Source organism: Oncorhynchus mykiss, chromosome 3, assembly GCF_013265735.2.
Source record: "Oncorhynchus mykiss isolate Arlee chromosome 3, USDA_OmykA_1.1, whole genome shotgun sequence".
Taxonomy (NCBI): Eukaryota; Metazoa; Chordata; class Actinopteri; order Salmoniformes; family Salmonidae; genus Oncorhynchus; species Oncorhynchus mykiss.
In genome coordinates this window covers 2,869,578-2,884,540 of record NC_048567.1, presented here as the reverse complement: position 1 = coordinate 2,884,540, position 14,963 = coordinate 2,869,578, and the positions used below count along the sequence as shown (strand labels likewise).

Sequence of the window (14,963 nt, the reverse complement as noted above, 5' to 3'; positions counted from 1 at the left end):
TCAGGTCTATAACCCGACTCTGCCAATCTCCCCGTGTGCCCCCGTGTGCCTCTCGTGCCTGCTACGTTGTCGTTCCTCCCTTGCTACTTCCGCCTGTTTCCATGGCAGGGTCTTGTCCCCTGCCATAACCTGCTCCCATGTCCAAGATGTCATCCACTCTCTCTTCTTCCGGCCCAGGATCCATGCTCCTCCTGGCCACGCTGCTTGGTCCCTTGGTGGTGGGAAGTTCTGTCACGGCCGTCGTCGGAATGAGACCAAGGTGCAGCGTGGTGAGCGTACATTTTATTTTATTTGTTAAAATGTCGCCAAAAAAAAAAGAAATAACAAAAACGACCGTGAAGCTTACAAGGGCTATAGTGCCCCTAACAAGATAACTCCCCACAATGATCAAAGGGAAAAAGGCTGCCTAAGTATGATTCCCAATCAGAGACAACGACAGACAACTGTCCCTGATTGAGAACCATACCCGGCCAAAACATAGAAATACAAAAACATAGAAAACAGAACATAGAATGCCCACCCAAATCACACCCTGACCAAACCAAATAGAGACAAAAAAAAGGCTCTCTAAGGTCAGGGCGTGACAAATATACAGTCTACTGATGTGTCAATGTAGCAGTTGTTTTTAATATACAATCTACTGCTGTGTCAATGTAGCATTTGTGGCAGACAGTGCAGCAGCAAGCATGTAATGCAAACTCTTATTCATAAAATGGAGTGCCAAACAAGAACTCAACAATAACACACTAAAACATACAGAACCATACCCATACAGCTGTCTATCGTTGTTTTATTGCTTCTTTAATCAGAACAACAGTTTTCAGCTGAGCTAACATAATTGCAAAAGATTTTTCTAATGATCAATTAGCCTTTTAAAATGAGAAACTTGGTTTAGCTAACACAACGTGCCATTGGAACACAAGAGTGATGGTTGCTGATAATGGGCCTCTGTACGCCTATGTAGATATTACATAAAAAATCTGCCATTTCCAGCTACAATAGTCATTTACAACATTAACAATATCTACACTATGTTCCTGATCAACTTGATGTTATTTTATGGACATAAAATGTGCTTTTCTTTCAAAAACAAGGACATTTCTAAGTGACCCCAAACTTTTGAACGGTAGTGTACATTTTTCACGTTGCACAAGAAACATACATAATACAAAAGTTGTCCGAATCAGGGATGTATCAACCCCTCACCACTGTCCCCAGAACATTTGTAGCAGATGAAGTTGAGCCTCTGGTTCTCCTCCAGACTAACCCATTGCTGCCTCCCGGTGGTCTGTACAGCCCCTGCAATCCCACAGTCCTGCTGGCTGTCTGAGCCGTGCCCGGGGGCCCAGTTCTGGTAGCAGCCTGCATCAGACCTGATCCAGAACCAGAAGTGGAATGAACAGGTGAAGCGCAGGCCCACCCAGACGTGGGATGAGGTGGCGTCGGCAGCCCTCTCTGTCACCCAGTACTGAAGCAGCTCTGTAGTGATCGAGACCAGGTCAACGTGGTGCTCTCTGCAGTAGCTCAGGGCCTCGTTCCACGTCATGTTCTCATGGATCAATATCAGGTTGTCTGAGAGAAATAAAGATATTAAAGATAGATAACATGGAGCCCATTCAACAAAATGTAGATTTGCATGCATTTATACCTCTGCTCTGTAATATAACATCTTTGAAGCAACATAAATCCACAGCCAAACAAAAAATAGACTATTAGGCTTTCAACATGTCAATAATTGTGATATAATGATGAAAGTTACCTGGACTTAAACCTTGACTGTTTTCATTTGGCATAACAGTGGAGAGACTGACAGGCCCTGTAGTACTGTATGGGGCAGTCTCAGCCACTGTGGTTATATGTAGGGCAGAAGTATGTTCAGTAGTCACTTGTGTAATGCTGTGTTGCATTTCTGTGTCTGCAGTCTCAGTTGTTGATTGATGTTTTACATTCTCAGTAGTAAGGTGTTTAGTAGTCGCCTCTTCAGTTGAAACATGCACAGTGGTATTGAATGTACTTGGTAAAGACGTGGAGGAAATGTTTTGGACATTAGCATTAGAAGCTCTTGTAGGTGAGAAATCAGTAGTCACTTTCTCTGTAGTTGAGTGTTCAGTAGTTAACATTTCAGTTGAAGCATGTACTGTGGTAGTTGGTACAGACGATGAGATAATGCTTTGAAAAGGTACAGTAGGTGCACTTTCTGTATTTAGGTGTTCAGTAGTTAACTGTTCAGTTGAAACTGTTCTATTGAATGTAGTTGGTATAGACGTTGGGGGACTGTTTTGAACAGGAACAGTAGTCAGTGGGTCAGAGGTCAGGTGTTCAGTAGAAACATGCACTGTGGTATTGAACGCAGTTGGTACTGGTGTTGAGGGAGTGTTTCCAACAGGTACAGTTGTTTCAGGTAAGTAAGCAGTAGTGGCTTGGTTAGCTGTTGAGCGTTCAGGAGTTGCCTCTTCAGTAGAAATACGCACTGTGGTATTGAAAGTAGCGCTTGTAGGTATGTAACCAGTAGTTGCTTGCTCTCTAGTTAATGTAGTTGGTACAGGCATTGAGATATTGCTTTGAACAGGTACAGTAGTTGCTGGGTCAGAGGTTAGGTGTTCATTAGCTAACTGTTCAGTTGAAACATGTTCTGTGGAAATCAATGAAGTTGGTACAGATATAGAGATATTGCTTTGAACAGGTACAATAGTCGCTTGGTCAGACGTTAGGCGTTCAGTAGTCAACTGTTTAGTAACATTTACTGTGATATTGAATGTAGTTGGTTTTTGAACAGGTTCAGTAGTCAGTGGGTCAGAGGTTAGGTGTTCAGTAGTTAACTGTTCAGTTGAAGCATGTTCTGTGGAAATTAATGTAGTTGGTACTGGTGTTGAGGGGGTGTTTTGAACAGGTACAGTAGTCAGTGGGTCAGAGGTTAGGTGTTCAGTAGTTAACTGTTCAGTTGAAGCATGTTCTGTTGTGTTGAATGTGGTTGGTACTGGTGTTGAGGGATTGTTTTGAACAGGTACAGTAGTCAGTGGGTCAGAGGTTAGGTGTTCAGTAGTTAACTGTTCTGGTGAAGCATGTTCTGTTGTGTTGAATGTGGTTGGTACTGGTGTTGAGGGACTGTTTTGGACGTTTGAAGCAGAAGCACTTATAGGTAAGTAACCAGTAGTTGCTTCCTCTCTAGTTGAGTATCCAGTAGTTAACATTTCAGTTGAAGCATGTTCTGTTGTGTTGAATGTGGTTGGTACTGGTGTTGAGGGGGTGTTTTGAACAGGTACAGTAGTCAGTGGGTCAGAGGTTAGATGTTCAGTAGTTAACTGTTCAGTTGAAACATGTTCTGTGGTATTGAATGTAGTTTGTACAGACGATGAGGGAGTATTTTGGACAGGTGCAGTCGAGGCACTTGTAGGTATGTAACTAGTAGTCACTTGGTCTGTGGTAGTGAATATAGCTGGTACAGATGTAGGAGTGTTTTGAACAGGTTCAGTAATTGCTTGATCAGAGCTTGTGTGTTCAGTAGAAACATGCACTGTGGTATTGAAAGTAGCGCTTGTAGGTATGTAACCAGTAGTTGCTTGCTCTCTAGTTAATGTAGTTGGTACAGGCATTGAGATATTGCTTTGAACAGGTACAGTAGTTGCTGGGTCAGAGGTTAGGTGTTCATTAGCTAACTGTTCAGTTGAAACATGTTCTGTGGAAATCAATGAAGTTGGTACAGATATAGAGATATTGCTTTGAACAGGTACAATAGTCGCTTGGTCAGACGTTAGGCGTTCAGTAGTCAACTGTTTAGTAACATTTACTGTGATATTGAATGTAGTTGGTTTTTGAACAGGTACAGTAGTCAGTGGGTCAGAGGTTAGGTGTTCAGTAGTTAACTGTTCAGTTGAAGCATGTTCTGTGGTATTGAATGGGGTTGGTACTGGTGTTGAGGGACTGTTTTGGACGTTTGAAGCAGAAGCACTTGTAGGTAAGTAACCAGTAGTTGCTTCCTCTCTAGTTGAGTATCCAGTAGTTAACATTTCAGTTGAAGCATGTTCTGTGTTAGTTGGTGCAGACAATGAGATAATGCTTTGAACAGGTACAGCAGTCAGTGGGTCAGAGGTTACGTGTTCAGTAGTTAACATTTCAGTTGAAACATGTTCTGTGGTAGTTGGTGCAGACGATGAGATAATGCTTTGTACAGGTACAGTAGTCAGTGGGTCAGAGGTTACGTGTTCAGTAGTTAACATTTCAGTTGAAGCATGTTCTGTGGTAGTTGGTGCAGACGATGAGATAATGCTTTGAACAGGTACAGTAGTCAGTGAGTCAGAGGTTAGGTGTTCAGTAGTTAACATTTCAGTTGAAGCATGTTCTGTGGTAGTTGGTGCAGACGATGAGATAATGCTTTGAACAGGTACAGTAGTCAGCGAGTCAGAGGTTAGGTGTTCAGTAGAAACATGCACTGTGGTATTGAACGTAGTTGGTACTGGTGTTGAGGGAGTGTTTCCAACAGTTGTTTCAGGTAAGTAAGCAGTAGTGGCTTGGTTAGCTGTTGAGCGTTCAGGAGTTGCCTCTTCAGTAGAAACACGCACTGTGGTATTGGATGTAGTTGGTTTTTTAACAGGTACAGTAGTCAGTGGGTCAGAGGTTAGGTGTTCAGTAGTTAACTGTTCAGTTGAAGCATGTTCTGTTGTGTTGAATGTAGTTTGTACTGGTGTTGAGGGACGGTTTTGAACAGGTACAGTAGTCAGTGGGTCAGAGGTTAGGTGTTCAGTAGTTAACTGTTCAGTTGAAGCATGTTCTGTGGTATTGAATGGGGTTGGTACTGGTGTTGAGGGACTGTTTTGGACGTTTGAAGCAGAAGCACTTGTAGGTAAGTAACCAGTAGTTGCTGCCTCTCTAGTTGAGTATCCAGTAGTTAACATTTCAGTTGAAGCATGTTCTGTGGTAGTTGGTGCAGACGATGAGATAATGCTTTGAACAGGTACAGTAGTCAGTGGGTCAGAGGTTACGTGTTCAGTAGTTAACATTTCAGTTGAAGCATGTTCTGTGGTAGTTGGTGCAGACGATGAGATAATGCTTTGAACAGGTACAGTAGTCAGCGAGTCAGAGGTTAGGTGTTCAGTAGAAACATGCACTGTGGTATTGAACGTAGTTGGTACTGGTGTTGAGGGAGTGTTTCCAACAGTTGTTTCAGGTAAGTAAGCAGTAGTGGCTTGGTTAGCGGTTGAGCGTTCAGGAGTTGCCTCTTCAGTAGAAACACGCACTGTGGTATTGGATGTAGTTGGTTTTTTAACAGGTACAGTAGTCAGTGGGTCAGAGGTTAGGTGTTCAGTAGTTAACTGTTCAGTTGAAGCATGTTCTGTTGTGTTGAATGTAGTTTGTACTGGTGTTGAGGGACGGTTTTGAACAGGTACAGTAGTCAGTGGGTCAGAGGTTAGGTGTTCAGTAGTTAACTGTTCTGGTGAAGTATGTTCTGTGGTAGTGAATGTAGTTGGTAGAGGTGTTGAGGGGGTGTTTTGAACAGGTACAGTAGTCAGTGGGTCAGAGGTTAGGTGTTCAGTAGAAACATGCACTGTGGTATTGAACGTAGTTGGTACTGGTGTTGAGGGAGTGTTTCCAACAGTTGTTGCAGGTAAGTAAGCAGTAGTGGCTTGGTTAGCGGTTGAGCGTTCAGGAGTTGCCTCTTCAGTAGAAACACGCACTGTGGTATTGGATGTAGTTGGTTTTTTAACAGGTACAGTAGTCAGTGGGTCAGAGGTTAGGAGTTCAGTAGTTAACTGTTCAGTTGAAGCATGTTCTGTGGTGTTGAATGTAGTTGGTACAGGTGTTGAGGGGGTGTTTTGAACAGGTACAGTAGTCAGTGGGTCAGAGGTTAGGTGTTCAGTAGTTAACTGTTCTGGTGAAGTATGTTCTGTGGTAGTGAATGTAGTTTGTACAGACGATGAGGAAGTATTTTGGACAGGTGCAGTCATAGCACTTGTAGGTATGTAACTAGTAGTCACTTGGTCTGTGGTAGTGAATATTACTGGTACAGATGTAGGAGTGTTTTGAACAGGTTCAGTAATTGCTTGATCAGAGCTTGTGTGTTCAGTAGAACCATGCACTGTGGTAATGAAAGTAGCGCTTGTAGGTATGTAACCAGTAGTTGCTTGCTCTCTAGTTAATGTAGTTGGTACAGGCATTGAGATATTGCTTTGAACAGGTACAGTAGTTGCTGGGTCAGAGGTTAGGTGTTCATTAGCTAACTGTTCAGATGAAACATGTTCTGTGGAAATCAATGAAGCTGGTACAGATATAGAGATATTGCTTTGAACAGGTACAATAGTCGCTTGGTCAGACGTTAGGCGTTCACTAGTCAACTGTTTAGTAACATTTACTGTGATATTGAATGTAGTTGGTTTTTGAACAGGTACAGTAGTCAGTGGGTCAGAGGTTAGGTGTTCAGTAGTTAACTGTTCAGTTGAAGCATGTTCTGTGGTGTTGAATGTAGTTGGTACAGGTGTTGAGGGGTTGTTTTGAACAGGTACAGTAGTCAGTGGGTCAGAGGTTAGGTGTTCAGTAGTTAACTGTTCAGTTGAAGCATGTTCTGTGGTATTGAATGGGGTTGGTACTGGTGTTGAGGGACTGTTTTGGACGTTTGAAGCAGAAGCACTTGTAGGTAAGTAACCAGTAGTTGCTTCCTCTCTAGTTGAGTATCCAGTAGTTAACATTTCAGTTGAAACATGTTCTGTGGTAGTTGGTGCAGACGATGAGATAATGCTTTGAACAGGTACAGTAGTCAGTGAGTCAGAGGTTAGGTGTTCAGTAGAAACATGCACTGTGGTATTGAACGCAGTTGGTACTGGTGTTGAGGGAGTGTTTCCAACAGGTCCAGTTGTTTCAGGTAAGTAAGCAGTAGTGGCTTGGTTAGCTGTTGAGCGTTCAGGAGTTGCCTCTTCAGTAGAAACACGCACTGTGGTATTGGATGTAGTTGGTACAGGCGTTGAGGTCGTGTTTTGAACAGGTACAGTAGTCAGTGGGTCAGAGGTTAGGTGTTCAGTAGAAACACGCACTGTGGTATTGGATGTAGTTGGTACTGGTGTTGAGGGGGTGTTTTGAACAGGTACCGTAGTCAGTGGGTCAGAGGTTAGGTGTTCAGTAGTTAACTGTTCAGTTGAAGCATGTTCTGTGGTATTGAATGTGGTTGGTACTGGTGTTGAGGGACTGTTTTGGACGTTTGAAGCAGAAGCACTTGTAGGTAAGTAACCAGTAGTTGCTTCCTCTCTAGTTGAGTAACCAGTAGTTAACATTTCAGTTGAAGCATGTTCTATGTTAGTTGGTGCAGACGATGAGATAATGCATTGAACAAGTACAGTAGTCAGTGGGTCAGAGGTTAGGTGTTCAGTAGAAACATGCACTGTGGTATTGAACGTAGTTGGTACTGGTGTTGAGGGAGTGTTTCCAACAGTTGTTTCAGGTAAGTAAGCAGTAGTGGCTTGGTTAGCGGTTGAGCGTTCAGGAGTTGCCTCTTCAGTAGAAACACGCACTGTGGTATTGGATGTAGTTGGTACAGACGTTGAGGTCCTGTCTTGAACAGGTACAGTAGTCACTGGGTCAGAGGTTAGGTGTTCAGTAGAAACATGCACTGTGGTATTGAACGTAGTTGGTACTGGTGTTGAGGGAGTGTTTCCAACAGTTGTTTCAGGTAAGTAAGCAGTAGTGGCTTGGTTAGCGGTTGAGCGTTCAGGAGTTGCCTCTTCAGTAGAAATACGCACTGTGGTATTGGATGTAGTTGGTTTTTTAACAGGTACAGTAGTCAGTGGGTCAGAGGTTAGGTGTTCAGTAGTTAACTGTTCTGGTGAAGTATGTTCTGTGGTAGTGAATGTAGTTGGTAGAGGTGTTGAGGGGGTGTTTTGAACAGGTACAGTAGTCAGTGGGTCAGAGGTTAGGTGTTCAGTAGTTAACTGTTCAGTTGAAGCATGTTCTGTTGTGTTGAATGTGGTTGGTACTGGTGTTGAGGGGGTGTTTTGAACAGGTACAGTAGTCAGTGGGTCAGAGGTTAGGTGTTCAGTAGTTAACTGTTCAGTTGAAGCATGTTCTGTTGTGTTGAATGTGGTTGGTACTGGTGTTGAGGGGGTGTTTTGAACAGGTACAGTAGTCAGTGGGTCAGAGGTTAGATGTTCAGTAGTTAACTGTTCAGTTGAAACATGTTCTGTGGTGTTGAATGTAGTTTGTACAGACGATGAGGGATTATTTTGGACAGGTGCAGTCGAGGCACTTGTAGGTATGTAACTAGTAGTCACTTGGTCTGTGGTAGTGAATATAGCTGGTACAGATGTAGGAGTGTTTTGAACAGGTTCAGTAATTGCTTGATCAGAGCTTGTGTGGTCAGTAGAAACATGCACTGTGGTATTGAAAGTAGCGCTTGTAGGTATGTAACCAGTAGTTGCTTGCTCTCTAGTTAATGTAGTTGGTACAGGCATTGAGATATTGCTTTGAACAGGTACAGTAGTTGCTGGGTCAGAGGTTAGGTGTTCATTAGCTAACTGTTCAGTTGAAACATGTTCTGTGGAAATCAATGAAGTTGGTACAGGCATAGAGATATTGCTTTGAACAGGTACAATAGTCGCTTGGTCAGACGTTAGGCGTTCAGTAGTTAACTGTTTAGTAACATTTACTGTGATATTGAATGTAGTTGGTTTTTTAACAGTAGTACCATGTTTGGTAGTTAGGTGTTTTGTAGATAACTGTTCAATTGAACCTTGGTCTGTGGTAGTGAATGTAGTTGGTACTGGTGTAGATGGAGTGTTTTGAACAGGTAAGCCTACAGTAGTCGCTTGGTCAGAGGTTGGTAAAAGATCTAAAAGAATATGTTGGATCTGCACAAAATGGGTAGTTGTTAGCTTAGGTGTTACTTCATCTGTAGTTGACTGTTCAGCAGTGGCAAGCACAGTAGCTGCGGGAGGAGTTGTTTGTGGCCCAGTATGTGTGGTTGTAGGTGGCATCTGGGTAGTCGGTCGCTTCATTTCTGTAAGGAATATTTACAAATACATTAGAAACAAGGGTCAAATGTATTTAATTCATAACAAACACATTAAATCATGTTTACATACTGCTTTACTCATCTCATATGTATATACTGTATTCTATTCTACTGTATTTTAGTCAGTAGTTAACTGTTCAGTTGAAGCATGTTCTGTGGTGTTGAATGTAGTTTGTACTGGTGTTGAGGGGGTGTTTTGAACAGGTACAGTAGTCAGTGGGTCAGAGGTTAGGTGTTCAGTAGTTAACTGTTCAGTTGAAGCATGTTCTGTGGTATTGAATGTGGTTGGTACTGGTGTTGAGGGACTGTTTTGGACGTTTGAAGCAGAAGCACTTGTAGGTAAGTAACCAGTAGTTTCTTCCTCTCTAGTTGAGTAACCTATGCCACTCACATGGCTCATCCTAATATTTCTATATTCTTTAAATCCTTTCTTTTACTTTTAGGTTTGTGTGTATTGTTATGAATTGTTAGATATTAGTGCACTGTTGGAGCTAGAAACCCAAGCATTTCCTGCAATAACATCTTAATTAATGTGACCAATACAATTTGATTTGATTTTGTATCTTAATTGTTTTCTCTGTTTCTATTTGTTTTCTTAAAAGTTGCTACCGGTCAAAATTTGAATCCCATCTAACAAAAATGTACCAAACTCACCACCATGGCAGACAAACCCCCAACTGATGTTGCACCACTGGTCATTCCACTTGTTATCGTTGAGTATAACAGAAGTACAGTTCTGGGCCCCTCTGAAGTTGTCAGGCTGATTGGTCTTCCAGAAGCGGTATGAGGAGTTGCTCCCATCTGACCACTTCCATGGGTCTTTGAAGAGACCAATCCACATGCTCTGGGACAGTGACATGTTCTGGACGTGATGGTTTTCCTCTCTGGACCGTATGCTGGCCAGGTCTGTGTACGTACCCCGGCAGTGGTCTTGAGCCTCTCTCCAAGTCTTGCTGTCATCAATGAAGATGTGACTGTTACTAGCGTTTTTCCCTGTCAGAGGATAGAAAATACAGAACATTGGCATGGAGCATTGGAGATATAGGGGGGTGCAGGGTGGAGCATTGGAGATATAGCAGGGTGCAGGGTTGAACATTGGAGATATAGTGGGGTGCAGGGTTAAGCATTGGAGATATAGGGGGGTGCAGGGTGGAGCATTGGAGATATAGGGGGGTGCAGGGTTAAGCATTGGAGATATAGGGGGGTGCAGGGTTGAGCATTGGAGATATAGTGGGGTGCAGGGTTAAGCATTGGAGATATAGGGGGGTGCAGGGTTGAACATTGGAGATATAGCGGAGTGCAGGGTTAAGCATTGGAGATATAGCAGGTTGCAGGGTTGAGCATTGGAGATATAGTGGGGTGCAGGGTTGAGCATTGGAGATATAGGGGGGTGCAGGGTTAAGCATTGGAGATATAGGGGGGTGCAGGGTTGAGCATTGGAGATATAGCAGGGTGCAGGGTTGAGCATTGGAGATATAGCAGGGTGCAGGGTTGAGCATTGGAGATATAGCGGGGTGCAGGGTTGAGCATTGGAGATATAGCAAGGTGCAGGGTTGAGCATTGGAGATATAGCGGGGTGCAGGGTTGAGCATTGGAGATATAGCGGGGTGCAGGGTTGAGCATTGGAGATATAGCGGGGTGCAGGGTTGAGCATTGGAGATATAGGGGGGTGCAGGGTTGAGCATTGGAGATATAGTGGGGTGCAGGGTTGAGCATTGGAGATATAGGGGGGTGCAGGGTTGAGCATTGGAGATATAGGGGGGTGCAGGGTTGAGCATTGGAGATATAGCAGGGTGCAGGGTTGAGCATTGGAGATATAGCAGGGTGCAGGGTTGAGCATTGGGGATATAGCAGGGTGCAGGGTTGAGCATTGGAGATATAGCGGGGTGCAGGGTTGAGCATTGGAGATATAGTGGGGTGCAGGGTTGAGCATTGGAGATATAGCGGGGTGCAGGGTTGAGCATTGGAGATATAGTGGGGTGCAGGGTTGAGCATTGGAGATATAGCGGGGTGCAGGGTTGAGCATTGGAGATATAGGGGGGTGCAGGGTTGAGCATTGGAGATATAGCAGGGTGCAGGGTTGAGCATTGGAGATATAGCAGGGTGCAGGGTTGAGCATTGGAGATATACCGGGGTGCAGGGTTGAGCATTGGAGATATAGCAGGGTGCAGGGTTGAGCATTGGAGATATAGCGGGGTGCAGGGTTGAGCATTGCCCACACAATTTTTTTACATTTGATTTTATTTCACCTTTATTTAACCAGGTAGGCAAGTTGAGAACAAGTTCTCATTTACAATTGCGACCTGGCCAAGATAAAGCAAAGCAGTTTGACACATACAACAACACAGAGTTACACATGGAGTAAAACAAACATGCCGTCAATAATACAGTAGAACAATAAGTCTATATACAATGAGCAAGTGAGGTGAGATAAGGGAGGTAAAGGCAAAAAAAGGCCATGGTGGCGAAGTAAATACAATATAGCAAGTAAAGAAATCATTATGCTCACGCAATCACCCAACTGTCATGTTTAACAGTTGAAATAGCAGTAAGCCAGCTTTAAAACAGGCAAAAAATGTCTGACTGCCCATCCAGGCATATCATCCTGGAATCGGCCCTGGTTTGAATCTGATATGGGGTTGAAATTGCTATAAATAGAATAGATGTAGGATTACTCACCATCAAAGCAAACAAAACCTCTTTTGATTTGGCAGTTATCCTCAAACCACTGTCCGTTTGGATCCATTGCAGCACAGCTGTCTTGAGTATTGTTTTGCTTCGGCTCTGCTGCCCTCCAGTTGAAAAACTCAATCTTTCTCTGATCTGGTAATGACCAGTGCCACTCAAATTCATCTCCAAACTCCAGTCCTATCCAGACACTGGCTGTACCATTCGGTACCAATTGTACAAGTCTATCCAGATCCCCTGAATTGTAGATGGTTGCCAAGTCAGTGTAAATGTCTCTACAGTAAGTCTGGGCTTGGCAATAATTCATTTGAAGGCTAATATAGTGATACTGAGGAGGGGAGATACTCAGAGTCAGGTAACACAGTCCTGTAAAATACAAGCAAAAACAATTAGAGAGCAAGTTAATCATATCTCCTTGCTGCATGCATAGGTTTCACACACACACATCCTATTAATATCACAGAATATCAACGTATAATACACATCACGTTGCTTTTCATGAACAGAGAGAACTATGAAAGGATCCTGAAAAATGGCCTGCCGTTTGAAAGTTACCCATGTGTTGATTGGGTAACAGATGATCAGTCTTTTATGTATGAGGTACTCCCAACACTTATACCTCTTTCTGAAGGATTTATATTTTAATGCCTTAGTCAATGATGCCTAAATTATCACAGTGACTCCAACAAATAACTTTGATGTTATTGAAAGCACTGAAGAATTACATACCTGAGACGGACAGGAGACGGAACAGTGCAGTGCTCCTCATCATGACTGTAGCTTTTCACTAGTCTTCAGAATGGGTGGTCGAACTGAAATCGTTGGAACTGTCCATTACTAACGTTCAGATCTAACCAAAACATACAAACTGTGACACCCTGTGTTCTAGTCGAGTACAAAATCATCTGAAATGGAGGCAACTGATACTCGTTGTAACTTAGTTGACTGACTTATTAAGACTCCCTAGTAGTAGGTGTTTAAGAATGTGACCGTTCTTGTTTATAAAGATAACACATGTTTTAGGTTCACCCTTGTAGCAATGTTCCCTGACAAGGTAGTGCATCAGGTTTAGATCTGTCACTCTTATACATAGAGCCCACATGATGAGGCTGTGACAGGTGGTAAGAAAAACATGTCAGTCAAGAACACGGAAGTGTGTCACCAAAAACCTCATGATAACTGACAAAATGTACATAATCACAGTGTGAAACTGTTGAGATACACTGATAATGGAAAAGTCATTGCTAGGCCTATTCGCCTACAGATAAAAAGCAATTGTCCCAGAACGGTCCATTTTGTATTGAAAAATAGAATGCTAGTTGACAGTCCAAGTCATTAGTAAGGTGTTAGGAATGAGGTTGAGCAATTCAGATTACTCTGTATGAAGATACCTTCCCAAACAGGTGACAATATACTGTAGTTACTGTCTTTTGCTGGTCTGACAAATGAGCGTGAAACAAAATGATTAATGAAGTTAGCGACAGAATTGTTCACTCAAGGGCATGACGTATTGTCACGCCCTTGACTGAACAGACCTATTGTTACCCTTTAAAGAACAAGGAAGTTTAACTCTGCTTAATGCAAAAGACTAGGAGCCCACACTGTATAGCACCAGTCAAAAGTTTGGACAACTCATTCAAGGGTTTTTATTTTTTACAATTTTCTACATTGTAGAATAATAGTGAAGACATCAAAACTATTAAATAACACATATGGAATCATGTAGTAACCAAAAAAGTGTTAAACATCAAAATATATGTTATATTTGAGATTCTTCAAAGTAGCCACAGTTTGCCTTGATGAAAGCTTTGCACACTCTTGGCATTCTCTCAACCAGCTTCACCTGGAATGCTTTTCCAACAGTCTGGAAGGAGTTCCCACATATGCTGAGCACTTGTTGGCTGCTTTTCCTTCACTCTGCGGTTCAACTCATCCCAAACCATCTCAACCTTCTTGGTCAAATATCCCTTGCACAGCCTGGAGGTGAGTTGGGTCATTGTCCTGTTGAAAAACACAAACTAGGTGGGATGGCGTATCGCTGCAGAATGCTGTGGTAGCGATGCTGGTTAAGTGAGCCTTGAATTCTAAATAAATCACTGACCGTGTTAACAGCAAAGCACCTCCACACCATCACACCTCCTCCTCCATGCTTCACGGTGGGAACCACACATGCAGAGATCATCCATTCACCTACTATGCGTCTCACAAAGACAAAGCAGTTGGAACCAAAAATCTAAAATTTGGACTCACCAGACCAAAGGACAGATTTCCACCGGTCTAATGTCCATTGCTCATGTTTCTTGGCCCAAGCAAGTCTCTTCTTATTATTGGTGTCCTTTTGTAGTGGTTTCTTTGCAGCAAGTCAACCATTAAAGCCTAATTCAAGCAGTCTCCTCTGAACAGTTGATGTTGAGCTGTGTATTACTTGAACTCTGTGAAGAATTTATTTGGGCTGCATTTTCTGAAGCTGGTAACTCTAATAAACTCTTGGGTCTTTCTTTCCTGTGGTGGTCCTCATGAGAGACAGTTTCATCATAGTGCTTGATGGTTTTTGCGACTGCACTGTCAACGTTCTTTAAATTTTCCACATTGACTGATCTTCATGTTCTTGCCATAATATGGACTTGGTCTTATACCAAATAGGACTATCTTCTGTATACCATCCCTACCTTGTCACAACACAACTGATTGGCTCAAACACATTAAGAAGGAAATAAATTCCACAAATGTACTTTTAACAAGGCACACCTGTTAATTGAAAAGCATTCAAGGTGATTACCTCATGAAGCTGGTTGAGAGAATGCAAAAGAGTGTGTAGAGCTGTCATAAATGTAAAGGGGGGATACTTTGAATCTTAAATATAAAACATATTTTGATTTGTTTAACACTTTTTTGGTTATTACATGATTCCATATGTATTATTTCATACTTTGATGTCTTCACTATTATTCTACAATGTATAAAATAGTAAAAATAAAGAAAAACCCTGGAATGAGTAGGTGTGTTCAAACTTTTGACTGGTGCTGTATGTGAGAATGATTCCCATGTTACATGTCTCAAATTTAAAATCTAAATCAGAATTAATAAAGCACACAACCACCAGGAAAAAACTAGCAAATAAAGTAGAAAATAGAAGACTTAACTGAACCTCTATCATCTCCCGAGGCTACTTACCCAACTTTGCATATACAGTAGGCTCAACTTCCTAGATTTGCATAGGCTACACCAAAATATACAATTTGCATTTCCTCTCAAAATAATCACATGATGAGAAAAGTGAATA

General features: G+C 42.5%; 1 protein-coding gene across 3 annotated transcripts; it reads right to left on the bottom strand.

The window, feature by feature from the left end:
• Positions 1–938: 938 nt before the first annotated feature.
• LOC110517892 (C-type mannose receptor 2-like) lies at positions 939–13,129 on the bottom strand. Of its 3 annotated transcripts, XM_036965720.1 has the most exons (6): positions 12,410–13,122; positions 11,672–12,046; positions 9,647–9,985; positions 7,738–8,977; positions 1,760–7,509; positions 939–1,572 (listed from the first exon to the last, which is right to left on the bottom strand). In XM_036965720.1, exons 1-6 carry the CDS (start codon positions 12,450–12,452, stop codon positions 1,184–1,186), a joined length of 8,136 nt encoding a protein of 2,711 aa, XP_036821615.1. In that variant the 5' UTR covers positions 12,453–13,122; the 3' UTR covers positions 939–1,183. The 3 variants fall into 3 exon arrangements, with proteins under 3 accessions (XP_036821615.1, XP_036821614.1, XP_036821617.1); XM_036965719.1 differs by having other exon boundaries at positions 1,760–8,977; XM_036965722.1 differs by lacking the exon at positions 1,760–7,509 and having other exon boundaries at positions 1,436–1,572; positions 8,865–8,977; positions 12,410–13,129.
• Between the last annotated feature and the right edge of the window lie 1,834 nt (positions 13,130–14,963).

Excerpts from the sequence above, each read along its gene's own strand:
- LOC110517892 (XM_036965719.1), bottom strand. The coding sequence starts at position 12,452 with ATGATGAGGAGCACTGCACTGTTCCGTCTCCTGTCCGTCTCAG. Across the intron at positions 9,986-11,671 it reads AGGTTTTGTTTGCTTTGATG|GGAAAAACGCTAGTAACAGT; the intron begins GTGAGTAATCCT and ends ATCCTCTGACAG. Across the intron at positions 8,978-9,646 it reads GGGGTTTGTCTGCCATGGTG|AAATGAAGCGACCGACTACC; the intron begins GTGAGTTTGGTA and ends TATTCCTTACAG.